At 45.4% G+C, this 19447-nt stretch overlaps 1 protein-coding gene, 1 long non-coding RNA gene and 1 other non-coding gene across 4 annotated transcripts in view; 1 reads left to right on the plus strand and 2 right to left on the minus strand.

Annotated features, from left to right (window-relative positions):
• LOC134757507 (uncharacterized) overlaps window positions 1-19447 on the minus strand; it is a 79527-nt gene that overhangs the window by 14955 nt on the left and 45125 nt on the right. The window contains exon 2 of the long non-coding RNA XR_010131560.1: window positions 3612-3698. This is a non-coding gene — a long non-coding RNA (uncharacterized lncRNA). The remainder of the gene's footprint in view (window positions 1-3611; window positions 3699-19447) is intronic.
• The window catches only part of RHBDL2 (rhomboid like 2), a 53558-nt gene that overhangs the window by 14593 nt on the left and 19518 nt on the right, over window positions 1-19447 (plus strand). For both annotated transcript variants that reach the window (XM_019015782.4, XM_004025499.5), the window contains exons 2-4: window positions 8229-8599; window positions 11840-11988; window positions 16081-16193. In XM_019015782.4, the coding sequence (XP_018871327.1) occupies window positions 8229-8599; window positions 11840-11988; window positions 16081-16193 (633 nt within the window). The remainder of the gene's footprint in view (window positions 1-8228; window positions 8600-11839; window positions 11989-16080; window positions 16194-19447) is intronic.
• Window positions 547-654, minus strand: LOC115932227 (U6 spliceosomal RNA). Its single transcript, XR_004068543.1, has one exon. It is a non-coding gene; the product is annotated as a U6 spliceosomal RNA (small nuclear RNA).

The following is a 19447-nucleotide window of genomic DNA, read 5'->3' on the forward strand; positions in this document are numbered from 1 at the left end:
AGTGATGGTGCCCAGTGATGGTAGAATGATAATGGAAGTGGTGCGGCCTTGCAAAGGAAAAGGTTGGTAGGAGGCTCTTTTCTTTTCTTTTTTTTTGAGACAGAGTCTGGCTCTGTCGCCCAGGCTGGAGTGCAGTGGCGCGATCTCGGCTCACCGCAACCTCCGCCTCCCAGGTTCACGCCGTTCTCCTGCCTCAGCCTCCCGAGTAGCTGGGACTACAGGCGCCCGCCACCACGCCCGGCTAATTTTTTGTATTTTTAGTAGAGACGGGGTTTCACCATGTTAGCCAGGATGGTCTCGATCTCCTGACCTTGTGATCCACCCGCCTTGGCCTTCCAAAGTGCTGGGATTACAGGCGTGAGCCACCGTGCCCGGCCCGGTAGAAGGCTCTTTTCAACATAAAGTCACACAAAGACTTAGTCAATGTGTGGATGGAATTCCTCCTTCCCCCTTTTCCCTCCTCTCTTTCTCTCCCTGTCTCTTTCCCTCCCTTTCTTCCAGAAGCATTCCTTTTAAAAAACATTTTTTAAAAAAATAACTCTGATGTTTTGTATGGAATGCTTCACGAATTTGCGTGTCATCTTTGTGCAGAGACCATGTTAATCTTCTCTGTATTGGTCTGGTTTTTAGTATATGTGCTGCTGAAGCAAGCACCACAAGCATTCTTTTATTGATTGATTGGTTGAGATAGGGTCTCGCTTTATCACTCAGGATGGAGTGTAGTGCCACGATCTTGGCTCACTGCAACCTCCACCTCCCGGGTTCAAGCGATTCTCCTGCCTCAGCATCCCCAGTAGCTGGGATTAAAGGCATCTGCCACCTCACCTGGCTAATTTTTTGGGTACTTTTCGTAGAGATGGGGTTTTACCATGTTGGTCAGGCTGGTCTCAAATGCCCGACCTCAGGTGATCCGCCCGCCTCGGCCTCCCAAAGTGCTGGGATTATAGGCGTGAGCCACCGCGCCCGGCCCGAGTCAGGTTTTTTGATTGCAAAAGATGGGAACTGATTCTGGCTAATTAAATCAGGAAATGAATTTTATTGAAAGCACATTGAGTAAGTTACAGAATCACTTGAAGGCTGTAGAAACAAGGCTTGGGAAAAAAGCAGAAACAGAGACCAGGTACCTAAATTACACCAAATCCCATCACAGAGCCAGATAGGTGAGGACAGCCTCAGTGCTGCTGCTGCTGAACGCCCAGTGCTGCCGCCTTCGTCACAGCCACAGCTGGCGTTGGATGCTGGATGCCATGCTGACCCCAGTGGCAAAGCTGTCTGGACACTGGATACTGCTGCCACTGCTGCAACCACTGTAAAGAATTTTTTCCATCCCCACCTCCAGCCTCAGAAATCCTAAGCAAATGCAGCTGATTGGTCAAGCTGCCCTAGCTGCCTAGGGACATGCAAAAGTGAATATTGGGCATGGTTAATGTCTGTAGTGGGATCCGTTTCCTGCTGCCCACCAGGAGAAGATAAATTCCCCAAGAAAACTGACAAATGGCGACTACGTACATGTTGTCAAAGAATCCACTGGTAGTCCTTGACATTTGCAGATTCAACACTTGCAATTTCGGTAATTTATTAGTTACTCCCAAAGGCCCATTATAAATGAATATGAGTTGAATGATTGGCTTTGCCTGTTAGTGAGCCAGGCCTACTGCTCTGCCTGGACATCTCACATGACTGTTATCCTTTATGTAGTTTGCATGCAGTGATTAAAATATTTGTTTCTTGTTTGCAGAGTAGAAAAGATTCATAAAATAAATAATCCAATAGTGCCAGTGATATAAACAAAGAGAAAGTGAGGAGGTATAAGACAGTAACTTTGTTTTTTGGCTACAAATAGAAGTTTTGGATAAATTGGCATGCTGTGTCAAGTTCAGTGGTGTCTAAGATCCCTGATATCATTAGATCCACCATGTGTGTCACTGAGATACAAGGAAAAGTTGTTTAGTGAGTGCATCAGCCAGGCTGCTCATCAAGAGAGAGATTAACCGTTTTTTTTTTTTGAGACAGAATCTCACTCTGTCGCCCAGGCTGGAATGCAGTGGCAAAATCTCAGCTCACTGCAACCTCCGCCTCCCACTGCAACCTCCACCTCCTGGGTTCAAGAGATTCTCCTGTCTCAGCCTCCTGAGTAGCTGGGATTACAGGCACATGCCACCACTGCTGGCTAATTTTTGTGTTTTTACTAGAGACAGGGTTTCACCATGTTGGTCAGGCTGGTCTCGAACGCCTGACCTCAAGTGATCTGCCTGCCTCGGCCTCTCAAAGTGCTGGGATTACAGGTGTGAGCTACCATGCCTGGCCTGGCTATACTTTACAATGTAACTTTGGGAGACACTATGTGGTATGTAGTGCATTAGGGCATCTGAAAGGTCTGGAAAAATCTCTTGCAAATGTCAGGAGTCTCCTATGTAAATCTCTTTATAGAAATCTCTTTTTGGCTGGGCACAGTGGTTTACGCCTATAATCCCAGCACTTTATGAGGCCTAGGTGGATGGATCACTTGAGGTCAGGAGTTTGAGACCAGCCTGACCAACATGGTGAAACCCTGTCTCTACTAAAAATACAAAATTAGCTGGGTATGGTGGTGCATGCCTGTAACTTCAGCTACTTGGGAGTTTGAGGCAGGAGAATTGCTTGAACCTGGGAGGTAGAGGTTGTGGTGAGCCGAGATCGCACCATTGCACTCCAGCCTGGCAACAAGAGCAAAACTCTATCTCAAAAAAAAAAAAAAAGAAAAAGAAAAAAATCTCTTTTCAACAGATTTTTTTTTTAAGGTAGTCAACTGTCCTGAGTAAATGAGCGCAGTCCTGCCCTTTCAAGTCTTTGGCCAATACACTGGCTCTGTGATTGTTAACAAGTAATGCTTATTCCAGGCAAAGTCAGGAAGTAGGAAAGTTCCTTCCGTGTTTCCTTGTTTTTTTTTTTGAGACGGAGTCTTGCTCTGTTGCCTAGGCTGGAGTGCAGTGGCGCAATCTCGGCTCACTGCAACCTCCGCCTCCCGGGTTCATGCTATTCCCCTGCTTCAGCCTCCCGAGTAGCTGGGACTACAGGTGCCTGCCACCATGCCCAGCTAATTTTTTGTATTTTTAGTAGAGATGGGGTTTCACTGTGTTAGCCAGGATGATCTCGATCTCCTGACCTTGTGATCCGCCTGCCTCCGCCTCCCAAAATGTTGGGATTACAGGCGTGAGCCACTGTGCCCAGCCCTGTGTTTCCTTTTAAGAGTACTTGTGGCCAGGTGGGATCTTTCTATGTTTCCTCTTGAGAATACTTGTGGATTACAGGCTCTCTCACACCTGTAATCTCAATGCTTTGAGAGGTCAAGCAGGGAGGATCCCTTGAATTCAAGGGTTTGAGACTAGCCTGGACAACATGGGGAGGCCACCATTTCAAAATAATAATAATAATAAAGTTTAAAAACTTTTTTTTTTTTTGAAAAAAAGAATACCTGCCAACCATGAAGGAAAGGGTTTTGGTTCTTTTCTCTCCCTCCCCAATCCTTAGAACCCATGAAAGGGTTTTGGTTTTTGGTGTGCATAAGGAACATTTCCATTTTTAACCAGAAGGCTAGAGACATTCTAACAATCTACTCAGTTGTTCCCTACCTGTAGGATGAGAACTTCTCACAGCAGTGCCACCCAGTTTTGATCTGTGTATGCGAGGCCTTTCAAAAAAGAGTGGGCAGCAACTTCCTGCAGATAAGAGGTAGGAGGTTTGCTTAGTGAGTAAGAAAGCAGAATCAGTGCAGTAAATCTCCACCCAGTGAATGACACCCAATAAGTGAGTGCTCGAGTGCCAAGTAAATGAATGGACAGCTGTTGATGCTTGTATATTTCTTTGAGACTAGAATGTGTTGTAATCATTATTTTGTTTTGAGACTCCTGCTCCATTCAATTGGGCTTCCAAAAATTCTGGTAATCTGACGTGTGTTTCTGAACGCTGTATCCCAAGTTTGACCTATAGAGCCCACGGAGTTTATATACAGGCCATGCCCAAGGAAGGACAAAATTAATGACAACATGACCTTCGATTAGATTTGCTTTGTGAGGCTCCAGGGAGGGAAACCTTGGACCCAGGAGCTGGTGAATAGATTCCAGCAGTGTAAGGAAGAACTACCCATGAATTAGAACTGTTAGAAAATATAGCAACCCCGCTGAAGTCCATCTAGGTTGTTTATAATTCTTCACGGCTATGAATAGTTCTGCATGAATATCCTTGTAATATACCATTGTGTATGTGCTCAAATACCTTTGAAGGGTGGATTTCTAGAAGTTGGATGGTTCTGTTGAAAGGTATATGCTTTTAATAGTTTATACACATTGGCCAATTGCTTTCCAAAAGGCTGCATTAATTTACACCTCATACATTGCACCCATTGCCACACACCTCATAAATATGGGAGATTAGTAGTCTTTTTTTTTCTTCTTTTTGAGATGGAGTTTCACTCTTGTCGCCCAGGGTTGAGTGCAATGACACGATATCAGCTCACTGAAACCTCCACCTCCTGGTTTCAAGTGATTCTCCTGCCTCAGCCTCATGAGTAGCTGGGATTACAGGTCTTGCTACCATGCCCAGCTAATTTTTGTATTTTTAATGGAGACGGGTTTCACCATATTGGCCAGGCTGGTCTTGAGCTCCTGACCTCAGGTGATCCACTGACCTCGGCCTCCCAAAGTGCTGGTATTACAGGCATGAGCCACTGTGCCCGGCCTAAGTCTTTTTCGTTGTTACCAATCTAATAGGTAATATTTCCTCAGAAATTCAGGAGTGGGGCAGAAGATAAACGTGAGCAGGAGAGATGAGGAAATGTTAGAGACTGGAAGGAGCACCTGTGAGCATTATAGTACCAGGTATTGGAGATAAGATAAATCAGAGAGAGGCCCCTGTTCTCAGGAAACAGGGTGGAGAGGTATGGAAGTTGGAGGATGATAGTAATTGACTGAGAAGAGAGGTAAAACCAAAATGCAGTGGCTCATACTTGTAATCCCAGCACTTTGGGAGGCTGAGGCGGGAGGATCGCTTGAGCCCAGGAGTTTGAGACCAGCCTGGGTAACACAAGAAGACCCCATCTCAACAAAGAAAAAAAAAATAGCTGGGTGTGGTGTCGTGTGTGCTTGCAGTCCCAGCTACTTGGGAGGCTGAGGTGGGAGGCTCACTTGAGCCTGGGAGGTAGAGGCTGCAATGAGCCGTGATCCTGCCACTGCATTCCAGCCTGGGTGACAGGGAGAGATCTTGTCTCAAAAAAATTAAATAAAAAAACCCCAAATGTTTCTAATTGCTAGCAATGTGCTTATTTGGTGCTAGAGCCTGAAGTAGCTAGAACTACATGTCTACTTTACAAGGCAAGGCAGAAAGCAGACATGCAATGAGTTTTGACTAAACCAGTTGGGTCAACTATCTTTGCAGCACAGGAAATATATTTAAGCACTAACATATTTAAAATGGTGGCCTTGAAGTTGTAAAATTTCTGGAACTGTTGAAATCCCAAGATAAGGGCAAATGTAATCCTTATTTTTGTAGCTCCTTTTATACAGTTGTATTGTTAACAATGTGACATTTTATTTCCTCATAAAATGATTATGTATGATATTTAGATACAAAAAGGCTGATTTATACAATGTGAACTGTCCCTAATTGAACTTATTTTTAAAATGCTTTAATATTTGTGGTTAAAAGCTGCTGATCTTAAATCCACATTGTAGTTTTGTCAATTATGAGACGTGGCAAAAAGTAGAAAAAAATCATCAGTCTTCAAGGGAAATTAATAAAAGAGTGATATCTATGGACTGAATGTCTGACTGTCTGACTCTGGGAGGCGGGTGAGTGGGTGGGTGAAAAATGCAGGGGAGAGAAAAAGCCTTTATTTTCAGAAAATTTGCTGGGGAAAAGAAAAATAAGATGTCTCTTCCTCAATTTATTGAATATAACCTATTCTAATGTGAAAACTTGCCTAATGAGTTTCATTTGAAAATCAATTGAATTTGATCTGATTCCCAGTAACATGCAGTGTGAAAACAGGCCCCAGGCTCAGCTCCATCCCTTCCATCTATCCATCCATCCATCTAAAACTCATTCATCCATCCATAGCCAATAACAACTAATAATTATAGGGTGTTTACTACGTGCCAGATACAGTTCTTTTTTTTTTTCTTCGAGACAGAGTCTTGCTCCGTCACCCAGTCTGGAGTGCAGTGGCCTGAATTTGGCTCACTGTAACCTCTGCCTCCCAGGTTCAAGCGATTCTCCTGCTTCAGCCTTCCTTCAGCTGGAAGTACAGGCACGTGCCACTATACCCAGCTAATTTTTGTATTTTTAGTAGAGATGGCGTTTCACCAGGTTGGCCAGTCTGGTCTGAAACTCCCGACCTCAAGTGACGGGATTACAGGCGTGAGCCACCACGCCCGGCCCAGATACTGTTTTAAGTGCTTTACATGCATTATCTCAAGTAAGCTTCCCAGCAATGTTATGAAGTAAGTGCTATCATTATCCTCAGTTTAAAATGGAATGTGAGGGTTTCCCAATAAGTTAAACATAGAATTAATTACCATATGACCCAGCAATTCCACTCATAGGTATATGCTCCCCTCAAACTGGAAACAGATGTTTAAAGAAAACTTGTGCCAGGTGCGGTGGCTCATGCCTGTAATCCCAGCACTTTGGGAGGCCGAGGCGGGCGGATCACGAGGTCAGGAGATCGAGACCATCCTGGCTAACATGGTGAAACCCCGTCTCTACTAAAAATACAAAAAAAAAAAAAAAAAAAAAAAATTAGCCAGGTGTGGTGGTGGGCACCTGTAGTCCCAGCTACTCAGGAGGTTGAGGCAGGAAAATGGTGTGAACCCGGGAGGCGGAGGTTGCAGTGAGCCAAGATCGCACCACTGCACTCCAGCCTGGGTGACAGAGCGAGACTCTGTCTCAAAAAAAAAAAGAAAAAAAGAGAAAACTTGTACAGGGATGTTCATTCACAATAGCGAAAAGGTGGAAACAACCCAAATGTCCATAAACAGAGGAGTGGATAAACAAAATGTGGCATGTCTATACAATGCAATAGCATTCAGCCATTAAAAAAAGGAAATTCTAGGCCAGGGGTAATGGCTCATGCCTGTAATCCCAACACTTTGGGAGGCCGAGGCGGGTGCATCACTTGAGGTTGGGAGTTCGAGACTAGCCTGGCCAACATGGTGAAACCCTGTCTCTACTAAAAATACAAAAATTTTCTGGGCGTGGTGCCGGGTGCCCATAATCCCAGCTACTTGGGAGGCTGAGGCAGGAGAATCGCTTGAACCTGGGAGGCAGAGGTTCCAGTGAGCCGAGATCGCACTACTGGACTCCAGCCTGGGCGACAGAGCGAGACTACATCTCAAAAAAAAAAAAAAAAAAGAAAAGAAAAGAAAACATGTGAAGGAAGCCAACCACAAAAGGCCACCTACTGGATGGTACATATGTATTGTATGATTTCATTTATGTGAAATATCCAGAATAGGTCAATCTATAGACACAGAAAGCAGGTTAGTCGTTGCCAGGGACTATGGTAAGAGGAGAATAGGAATTAACTGCTTAACGGGTATGGGTATGGGGTTTTTGTTTGTGATGAAAAAGTTTTGGAACTAGTGGTGATGGCTGCACAACATTGCAAATGTACTCAATGTCACTGAATTGTACACTCTAAATGGTTAAAAACAGGGCCGGCTTCGGTGGCTCACGCCTGTAATCCCAGCACTTTGGGAGGTCTAGGCGGGTGAATCACTTGAGGTCAGGAGTTCGAGACCAGCCTGGCCAACATGGTGAAACCCTGTCTCTACTAAAAATACAAAAATTAGCCAGGGAGGGTGAAGCAGAAGAATTGCTTGAACCCAGGAGGCAGAGGTTGCAGTGAGCTGAGATCTCGCCATTGCACTCCAGCCTGGGCAGAAGAGCAAGATGACTCCACCTCATAAAAAAAAAAAAAAGAAAAAATATATATTATATATTAAATGGCGAAAATGGTAAATTTTATGTTATGTGTATTTCACCACAATTTAAGAAATATGTAATTTGAGGCTTGGAGAATTTAATTAAGTGATTTATCTGATGTTAACTTACAGCTGATACGTGGTAGAGCTGCGTTTTAATCTCAGTCATCTGGCTCTTTTTAAAACAATTACAGAGAAAACTTTATTTTGGGCCATTTAGGAGGTTTAGATCATTTTGATCATCTTCAGCTGTCTTCTCTTCAAATACAGGAAAGGCCTTGGAAAGCAGTCGTTGCGCCAGACAGCCCAGGGAAGAGCCGCAGCCTGAGGACCTAGGGCCACCTGCTGTTCCCTGGGATTCATGTCCTTCTGGGGAGAAGGGAGGACCCAGGACAATGGCTGCTGTTCATGATCTGGAGATGGAGAGCATGAATCTGAATATGGGGAGAGAGATGAAAGAAGAGCTGGAGGAAGAGGAGAAAATGAGAGAGGATGGGGGAGGTAAAGATCGGGCCAAGAGTAAAAAGGTCCACAGGATTGTCTCAAAATGGATGCTGCCCGAAAAGTCCCGAGGAACATACTTGGAGAGAGCTAACTGCTTCCCGCCCCCGGTGTTCATCATCTCCATCAGCCTGGCCGAGGTGAATGGGGAGCGGGGTGGGCACCGGGGTAAGTGGCATGGGGAAGTTGCGAACAAACTAGGGGTCAGATCTAGATCTAGAGAAGAGACTGGGAACATGGGAGAGAGCTTCGCGGGGATGGGGACAGCACACACCTCACCTCTGCCTCTGCTCTCCCCACAGCTGCCTTTGAGGCTTTCCCTATACTCACGGTCACTGCCAACCCAGGGTGGAGTTTCGTTTGTCAGACAAATCTGCCCAGCTGTGGCTGCAATTTCAGTGGCTTCCTTTCATTTTAGTTGTGAGGTCTTTAGGAAGCAAATCATTCTGGGGTTGCACAAGGGCTTTCTCTCATGAACCGATTTAGGCTGGTTGGTAAGGCATTTCTGGGACCCCAGGTTTAGAAGTGTTATAGAATTCTTCTGAATTTCAGTAGGAAAAAAACGGGATCCTTTAACAATGTCTACTTCAGGCAGCACGTGGTGTGTTTTCAGGCTCTGATCTAGTCAGTCCTCTTGTTTTCCAGAAAAGACTGCAAGGCTCAGAGAGGTGGGATGACTATCCCAAGGTCACATCATAGTCACTGGGCCAGGATGAGGCTCCCCTGTACCTCGTGGCACCTAGTTTTTTCCCCCACACTTGATGTCCTATAAAGGAACTGGCCAACCATGGCTGCCTGTGGAGTGTGACTTCAGGGGCATTAGGAAGTTCCTAATGTAACCCTTTTAGTTCCCACTGATGCACTGATGCCTCAGCTTCCTTATCACATACTGTATTAGTCAAGAGTTCTTCAGAAAAACAGAATCAATAGGTGTGTTTCCTGGGGGAAGAGAGATTAATATTTATTTTAAGGAATTAGCTCAAATGATTATGGAGACTTGGCAAGTCCAAAATCTTCAGGGAAGGCTGGCAGGCTGGAGGCCCAGGGAAGACTTGCCATTCAAGTCCAAAGGTAGAGTTCTGCTGGCAGAATTCCCTTTTCCTAACAGAGGACAATCTTTTCTCTAGCAAGGCCTTCAACTGATTAGACAAGGCTCACCCACAGTATGGTGGGAAATCGGCTTTACTCAAAGACTACTGATTTAAATATTAGTATAAACCATAACCTCACAAAAACACCTAGGATAATGTTTAAGGAAATGTCTGGGTAGCATAGCCTAGCTAAGTTGACACATAAAATTAACTGTTGCAGGGACCAAGCCTCTTATGGCTTAGACAAAGGTAAGGCTAAGGTGTAAGCATCCCAGGAGATGCTGTGGTCAAGTCTGTTTAGGTTGAAGGGGCACAGTTCTAATTTTTTTCACAGGATTTTATTGTGAGACTGCTTGCACCTGGGAAGTCGTCCGGATCTGAGACATCTGTATCTGTTTTTTCTGCTTCTCCTTCCTGTTATCCTTCTGGCCTATGGGTTGTCTTGTGTTCCAATCAGCTGTGTGTGTGTCTTGTCCGGGTGAATGGGGAAGAATGAGATAAAGTATCGTGGTACAAACCACAATTGCCTAGGCAATGAGTGCTATGGAGGAGGGCAGTTTGCCATAGGAGGCTCATGGAGCAGGTGCTGAGATACCTGCCTCTCACAGAAAGACCAATTTTTAAATTAAAAATTTTAATTTTGGAATAATTTTACCTCTATAGAGATATTGTAAAGATAGAACAGAAATTTCTTATAGGCCGGGCACAGTGGTGCACGCCTGTAATCCCAGCACTTTGGGAGGCCGAGGTGGGCGGATCACAAGGTCAGGAGATTGAGACCATCCTGGCTAACACAGTGAAACCCTGTCTCTACTAAAAATACAAAAAATTAGCCGGGTGTGGTGGCGGGCACCTGTAGTCCCAGCTACTTGGGAGGCTGAGGCAGGAGAGTAGCGTGAACCCAGGAGGCGGAGCTTGCAGTGAGCCGAGATCACGCCACTGCACTCCAGCCTGGGCTACAGAGCAAGACTCCATCTCAAAAAAAAAAAAAAAAGAAAGTTCCTGTATGCCTCTCACCCAGTTTCTCCCATTGTTTATATCCTACATTTCCATAGTACATTGTATTTTTTTTCTTTTTTTTCAAACCCAGGATAATCTCTGTATATAGTACATTACATTTCCATAGTTTTTTTTTTTTTTTTGAGATGGAGTCACTCTGTCGTCCAGGCTGGAGTGCCAGTGGTGTGATCTCAGCTCACTGCAACATCCGCCGTCCAGGGTCAAGTGATTCTCCTGACTCAGCCTCCCAAGTAGCTGGGATTACAGGTGTGCACCACCACGCCCGGCTAGTTTTTTTTTTTTTTTGTATTTTTAGTAGAGATGTGGTTTTGCCATGTTGGCCAGGCTGGTCTTGAACTCTTGACCTCAGGTGATCCACCTGCCTCAGCCTCCCCCCAAAGGGCTGGGACTATAGGCATGAGCCACTGCGTCTGGCCCCATAGTACATTTGTCAAAACTAAGAAACTGACATTGGCATATTCCTAACTAAACTCCAGATTTACCTGGATTTTTACCAGTTTCTCCATTAATGTCCTCTTTCTGTTCCTCTGGTACCCACTCCATTTAGCTGCCATGTCTACCCAGGCTCCTCTGATCTATGGCAGCTTCTCAGTCTTTGTTTTTCATGACTCTGATAGTCTCGAGGGGGACTGGCTAGGGATCCTGTAGAATGTCCCCCAGCTGGGGTTTGACTGATGCTTTTCTTGTGATTTAACTGGAGTTATGAGTTTGGGAGAAGAATACCATGGAGGTGAAGGGCCCTTCCCATCACATAACCTCAGAAGGTTGAGGACATCATGTGGCATCACTGGGACATTCACCTCCATCCCTTGGTTAAGGCAGGGTTTGCCAGGTCTCTCCCCTGGCAAGTGACTATTTTTCCCTTTCCCTGCTCTATTATTCGGAAGCCAGCATTGACCTACTTTCATAGCAAGTTGTAAATGAAAGATCAGTTGGTGCGACGATGAGGGCAGTGGGTATTTAAGAGGGAGAGGGTAGTAGAGAACGTAGTGCCAGAGAGCAGGGTGTCCAAGAGCAGGGCAAAAGGGGTTCAGAAAGTCTTCCTTACAATGTGAGCTAGCACTGCTCCCAACCATCAGAGGAAGTGGGGAATGGTGGAAACCATCACAATGGGGGATGGTGAAGGAGTGTATTTCATGTCACCTTCTGGCACTATGGTGTGGCCCACTTGAGAGCTGAATCATCTGAAACAGTTACTGCCCACAGGCTTGGATGGGGCCCCTCTCTGGAGAAGGTGTGGTTAATACTCATGTCTGCTCCCTCCATCAGCTGGCAGTGTTTATTTACTATGCTGTGTGGAAGCCTCAGAAACAGTGGATCACGTTGGACACAGGCATCTTGGAAAGTCCCTTTATCTACAGTCCTGAGAAGAGGGAGGAAGCCTGGAGGTTTATCTCATACATGCTGGTACATGCTGGGTAAGCAATGATAGTTAAGCCCCTGGTATCAAAGGTGATTATATCATTGTAACCTCTAACATTTGTTGAGTGCTTTATTATTGATAAGGCACTTTCATGTCCATAATCTTCACAGCAACCCTAAGGGGTAGGTATTGCTCCCACTGTTTTATGTCTGAGGCATAGGAGATGTAGTCATGGAGGCTAAGGTGGGCAGATCACTTGAGGTCAGGAATTCGAGACCAGCCTGGCTGATACAGTGAAACCCCATCTCTACTAAAAATAAAAAAATTAGACAGGCATGGTGGTGCATACCTGTAGTCCCAGGAGGCTGAGGCAGGAGAATTGCGTGAACCTGGGAGGCGGAGGTTGCAGTAAGCCGAGATCGTGCCACTGCACTCCAGGCTGGGGGACAAGAGCAAGACTCCATCTCAAAAAAAAAAAGATGTAGTCACTTGCTCCAAGTCACACAGCTAAGGTGCAGAGCTAGGACCTCAGCCCACTAGTGCTAACTCTAAGGCCAGTATCCTTTCTTACATTTTGTTTTTTTTTTTGAGATGGAGTCTTGCTCTTGTCGCCAGGCTGGAGTGCAGTGGTGTGATCTCGACTCACTGCAACCTCCGCCTCCCGGGTTGGAGCGATTCTCCTGCCTCAGCCTCCTGAGTAGCTGGGATTACAGGCACCCGCCACCAGGCCGGGCTAATTTTTATACTTTTAGTAGAGACGGGGTTTCACCACGTTGGCTGGGCTAGTCTTGAACTCTGACCTCAGGTGATCCATCCGCCTCGGCCTCCCAAAATGCTGGGATTACAGGCGTGAGCCACTGTGCCCTTAAGGCCAGTATACTTTATGTTGCATTATAACTGCCCGATATTAGTATTTATTTAGGAATATTAATGAGAAGAGATCAAATCATTGCAAAACCAAAAGCACGTTCCCCTAGTTGTCTAATGTTGTTAAATATACTCTTTAGGCTATGAAAATGGTGGTGCTGAGTCACCAGTCTCCTCCTCCACCACCATACATCAAACAAAATTTAGTTCATGGCTGGGCACAGTGCCTCACACCTGTAATCCCAGCACTTTGGGAGGCTGAGGTGGATAGATCACCTGAGGTCAGGAGTTCAAGACCAGCCTGACCAATATGGTAAAACCCCGTCTCTACTAAAAATACAAAAACTAGCCGGGCGTGGTGGCGTGCGCTTGCAATCTCAGCTACTCAGGAGGCTGAGACAATAAAATTGCATGAACCCAGGAGGCGGAGGTTGCAGTGTGCCGAGATCGTGCCACTGCATTCTAGAGTAGGTGACAGAGTGAGACTCTGTCTCAAGAATAAAATAAAATAAATTTAGTTCATGAACATATTGATGAGTGTGTGATACTGTTATCCATCTGGAATAATACTGGTAATAGGAGATGCAGTGCCCGCCATTTAGTTTTGCCTGTAGTTTCTTTCTTTCTTTTTTTTTTTTTGAGATAGAGTCTAGCTCTATCGCCAGGCTGGAGTGCGGTGGCGCGATCTCGGCTCACTGCAACCTCTGGCTCCCTGGTTTAAGCCATTCTCCTGCCTCAGCTTCCCGAGTAGCTGGGATTACAGGCACGTGCCACCACGCCCAGCTAATTTTTGTATTTTTAGTAGAGACGGGGTTTCACCATGTTGGCCAGGATGGTCTCAATCTCCTGACCTTGTGATCCGCCTGCCTTGGCCTCCCAAAGTGCTGGGATTACAGGCGTGAGCCACTGTGCCCGGCCGCCTATAGTTTCTTAAATGCCGATGGCCTTTCGTGAACTCACTCAGCATCCATGATCCACCATGCCCACTGCAGACAGCGAGCAGCTTCCTGTTGGCCCCACCTATCCAGTGGACTCTTGTGGTCTCAGGTGGGTCCAACCTTTTCTGTGCAGTCTACCCAACTCTGGACTTGAAAACGACTTGTAGCTGGGGTGTGGTGGTGTGTGCCTGCAGTCCCAGCTACTTGGAAGGCTGACGAAGGAGGATCGCTTTGAGTCCAGGAGTCTGAGACCAGCCTGGGCAACATAGAGAGTGTCTCTACAAAAAAAAAAGTTAAAAATAAATAAAAAATAAAATAGAAAGGATGACACTTTTGTTTGGTGGCTAAATAGGCATCAGGACACATGGCTCAGAGGCTTGACAAATCAGGGGCAAAATCACCAACTGCTCAGTTTCCATTTAACAAGTATGTTCTGAGCAAACATGGCTCCCGCACACAAGGACTTTAAGATGATAAGAAGGAACATGTCAGTTAAATAGCAATGTAAGGCAGTACAGTATTATAGTATATAGTAGGCTGGGTGCAGTGGCTCATGCCTGTAATCCCAGCAGTTTGGGAAGCTGAGGTGGGTGGATCACCTGAGGTCAGGAGTTTGAGACCAGCCTGGCCAACATGGTGAAACCCCGTCTCTAGTAAAAATACAAAAATTAGCTGGGCGTGGTGGCAGGTGCCTGTAATCGCAGCTACTTGGGAAGCTGAGGCAGAAGAATCGTTTGAACCCAGGAGGCGGAGGTTGCAGTGAGCCGAGATTGTGCCACCGCACTCCAGCCTGGGTGACAGAGTGAGACTCTGTCTCAAAAAAAAAAAAAAAATACACACACACACACACATATGTGTATATGTAAATACATACACACACACACATGTATATATATACGGTATATGGTAGTTACTTAGCTTCCTTGTCCTTCAGTTTCCTCAGGTGTAAAATGGAGTAATATGAATAGTACCTACCTCATAAGGTTGTTGTGATTAAATGAGACAATGGCTATAATTTTCACTGTGCCTAACACATAGTAAGGCACTTAAAAAGAATCTGTGGCCAGGAGCAGTGGCTCACACCTGTAATCCCAGCCCTTTGGGGGGCTGAGGTGGATGGATTGCTTGAACCCAGGAGTTTGAGACCAGCCTGGGTGACATGGTGAAAACCCCATCTCTACAAAAAAATAAAATAAAATAAAAAATTAGATCTGCACAGGGTGTGTGCCTGTAGTCCCAGCTGCTGGGGAGGCTGAGGTGGGACGATTAAGGAATCCTCAGGCCCAGGAGATGGAAATGTAGTGAGTCGAAATCGAGACACTGCACTCTACCTCGGGTGAAGGGAGTGAAACCCTGTCTCAAGAAAAAAAAAAAAAAAGGGCCAGGCGCGGTGGCTCATGCGTGTAATCCCAGCACTTTGGGAGGCCAAGGCGGGTGGATCAATGAGGTCAGGAGTTCGAGACCAGCCTGACCAACATGGTGAAACCCCATCTCTACTAAAAATACAAAAATTAGGCTGGGCATGGTGGCTCACTACTGTAATCCCAGTCTTTGGGAGGCTGAGGCAGGTAGATCACCTGAGGTCAGGAGTTTGAGACCAGCCTGACCAACATGGATAAACCCTGTCTCTACTAAAAATACAAAATTAGCCAGGCATGGTGGCGCATGCTTGTAATCACAGCTACTCAGCAGGCTGAGGCAGGAGAATCGCTTGAACTCAGAAGGTGGAGGTAGCAGTGAGCCGAGATCATGCCATTGTACTGCAGCCTGGGCAACAAGAGCAAAACTCCGTCTACAAAAAAAAAAAAAAAAAAATTAGCTGGGCGTGGTTGCAGGCACCTGTAATCTCAGCTACTAGGGAGGCTGAAGCAGGAGAATTGCTTGAATCCAGGAGGCAGAGATTGCAGTGAGCCAAGATCATGCCATTGCACTCCAGCCTGGGCGACAGAGGGAGACTTCGTCCAAAAAAAAAAAGAAAAAAAAATTAGCCAGGAGTGGTGGCACATGCCTGTAGTCCCAGCTACTTGGGAGGCTGAGGCATGAGAATTACTTGAACCCTTGAGGCAGAGGTTCTGGTGAGCAGAGATTGCACCACTGCACTCCTGGCTGGGAGACACAGCAAGTCACACACGCACACACACACACACACACACACACACACACACACACACACACACAAAAGAAAAAGAAAAAAAGAGTTGTCTGCTAAGAAAAATTAGAAAATGGAATTCTAGTTAAGCAAATCCTTAACTAGAGAAAACACATGAAAGTCTGTTCATCTCCCAGGGAAATAACTGCTTGGTTTAGTCATAATATTTGACAACTATTGTTTGTCTTTGCAGAGTTCAGCACATCTTGGGGAATCTTTGTATGCAGCTTGTTTTGGGTATTCCCTTGGAAATGGTCCACAAAGGCCTCCGTGTGGGGCTGGTGTACCTGGCAGGAGTGATTGCAGGTCAGTGTTCTGAGGTAACACAGAATCAATACCTCTGGGCTCTTAGGATTAAAAGCAAATGAAATACACACTTATAGTAGGCTTCTTTAAGTCAAGGTTTACTGCACTCCTAATATGCGCTCGGGAACACACTAAGCCTTAGAGATCATTGAATTAGAGATACTATCAGCAAGCAAAGACAAGTCATCGTGCCTGTCCTCAGGTATCTCACACTCAAGACAGGGTTTTGCATAATTGAAATTGCAAGTATGCCTGGCGCTCCTGCCTGTAATCCCAGCACTTTGGGAGGCTGATGTGGGTAGATCGCACGAGGCCAGGAGTTCGAGACCAGCCTGGCCAATATGGTGAAACCCTGTCTCTACCAAAAATACAAAAATTAGCTGGGGGTGGTGGCTCACCCCTATAATCCCAGCTACTCAGGGGGCTGAGGCACCAGAATCACTTGAACCTAGGGGGCGGAGATTGCAGCGAGCCAAGATTGTGCCACTGCACTCCACACTCCAGCCTGGGCAACAGAGTGAGACTCTGTCTCAAAAAAAAAAAAAAAAAAAAAAAGAAAAGGAATAAAGAAAACTGCAAGTAGTTTGGTGTACAGGTACGTATTTGAGTGAAGGTCTAAAGCCAGATCATGGAGGCCCTTATATTTCAGACTAATGATTTTGAGAAGTAACATGATCAGATTTGCATTTAAGAAAGACAACTTTAAGAGAATGTAGAGAATAACCAAAGGGGCTCTAAGACTGGGTAGGTAAAAGTAGCATACGTCAGTGATCCCTAAATCTGGGTGTGCCTAAGATGATCCATTATGGCATGGGAAGAAAATATTAGAAGTCCCATCCATCCATTTGTTTATTTATTGGAAACATTTTTTTTAAAAATTAAACTTTTAATTTTGTGATAATTGTAGATTTACATGCAGTTGTTAGAAATAATGCCTAGAGGTCTTATGTACCCTTTAAACCAGCGATCCCCAATGGTGACATCTTGCAAAACATTAGTACTGTATCACAACTAGGATATCCACGTTGATATAGTCAGGGTACAAAACATTTTCAAACCATATGGATCCCTTATGATGCCTTTTTATAGCTATACCATCTTCTGTCCCACCCTCCTTTACCTCTGGCAACCACTAATCTGTTCTCCATTTCTATAATTTTGTCATTTGAAGAATATTATATAAATGGAATAATCCCGTGAATACCCTTGTGGGATTGATTTTCTTCACTCAGCATAATTCTCCGGGGATTCATCTAGGTTGTTGCATGTGTCAATAGTTTATTCCTTTTTATTGCCCAGTATTCATTCCATAAAATGGATATAGCACTGGTTGTTTAACCATTCACTCATTGAAGGTTATCTGAGTTGTTTCAGTTTTTGGCTATTAGGAATAACACCACTCCAAACACTTGTGTATATGTTTTTATGAACATAAGTATGGGGTTTTGTGATCAGAGTTTTCAGTTTTCTAGGATAAATGTCCAAAGGCACAGTTGTTGGAACATGTGATAGTGGCATATTTTATTTTTTAATTTAATTTAATTTAATTCATTAATTTATTTATTTTGAGACGGAATCTTGCCCTGTCGTCCAGGCTGGAGTGCAATGGTGCGATCTTGGCTCACTGCAACCTCCGTTTCCCAGGTTCAAATGATTCTCCCGCCTCAGCCTCCTGAGTAGCTGGGATTACAGGTGTCTGCCACCACACCCAGCTAATTTTTGTATTTTTAGTAGAGATGGGGTTTCACCATGTTGGCCAGGCTGGTCTCGAACTCCTGACCTTGTGATCCACCCACCTTGGCCTCCCAAAATGCTGGGATTACAGGTGAATTTTTAAAGAAAATTCTTTAAATATTAAACATTTAAAGAATGTTTTCTAGAATGCCTCTCCCATTTTACATTCACCGTAGCAATGCATAAATGATTCAGATTCAGCATTTGGTGTTGTCATTATTTTTTATTTTACCTGTGCTCGTGATATGGAAGGGTGGAAGGGAAGTGCTGGGTAGAGGAGGGCATAGTGCCTGGCTAGGGCTCCACCCCCAGGCCTGTGCCCACGGAACTAGGTGAGGACGGACATTTTTGTTTTCCTGCCCAAATGTTGCATTTTCCAATACCACCCTGATTTGCCACGCCCCCATCCTGTGCCTATAAAAACCCCGAGACCCTAGCCTGCAGACACACAAGCAGCTGGATGTCGAGAGGAACACATCGACAGAAGATGACAGGACAGACGCCAGCACGCCAGCAGGCCACTGACCAGCTGGAGGACGCGGAGTTTGGCTGGGGCAGTCAGAGGAGATCCCGGGCTGCCGAGTGGCCTGACTCCAGGGGAAAACCATCCGCCTTCTGGCTACCCCATCTGCTGAGAGCTACTTCCACTCAATAAAACCTTGCACTCATTCTCCAAGCCCACGTGTTATCCATCCAATTCTTCCTGTACACCAGGCAAGAATCCTGGGATTACAGAAAGCTCTCTGACCTGGAGATAAGGCACAAGTATAATTGAGCTGACTAACAGAAGCCACCTACAGACTACTAAACTAAAAGAGTACCCTGTAACACATGCCCACTGGGGCTTCAGCTGTAAATTCACCCCTAGATCACTGCCGTGGGGTCAGAACCCCACAGCCTGCCCGTCTGAATACTCCCCCAGAGGTTTGAGCAGCAGGGCACTGAAGAAGCGAACAACATCCCCATCGCACGCCCTGTGAGGGGGACAAAGGAACTTTTCCCATTTCACTCCTAAGTGGGTAGTGATATATGATCATGGTTTTTTTTTTTTGGAGACGGAGTTTCACTCTTGTTGCCCAGGTTGGAGTGCAGTGGTGCAGTCTCAGCTCACAGCAATCTCCACCTCCTGGGTTCAAGTGATTCTCCTGCCTCAGCCTCCCGAGTAGCTGGGATTACAGGTGTGCACCACCACACCCGGCTAATTTTGTATTTTTAGTAGAGACAGGGTTTCTCCATGTTGGTCAGGCTGGTCTCAAACTCCTAACCTCAGATGATCCACCTGCCTCGGCCTCCCAAAGTGCTGGGATTACAGGCATGAGCCACTGCACCCAGCTGATCATGCTCTTAATTTGCATTTCCCTAATGGCTAATGATATTGAATATCTTTTTTTTTTTTCAAATTTGGAGGGACATTTTGAGATGCATTGTTGAATATCTTTTTATGTGCTTATCTGTCATCTATCTTCTTTAGTGAAATGTCTCTTTATGTTTTTTGCCCATTTTCTAACTTTTTTTAACTT

This window comes from Gorilla gorilla, chromosome 1, assembly GCF_029281585.2.
Source record: "Gorilla gorilla gorilla isolate KB3781 chromosome 1, NHGRI_mGorGor1-v2.1_pri, whole genome shotgun sequence".
NCBI lineage: Eukaryota > Metazoa > Chordata > Mammalia > Primates > Hominidae > Gorilla > Gorilla gorilla.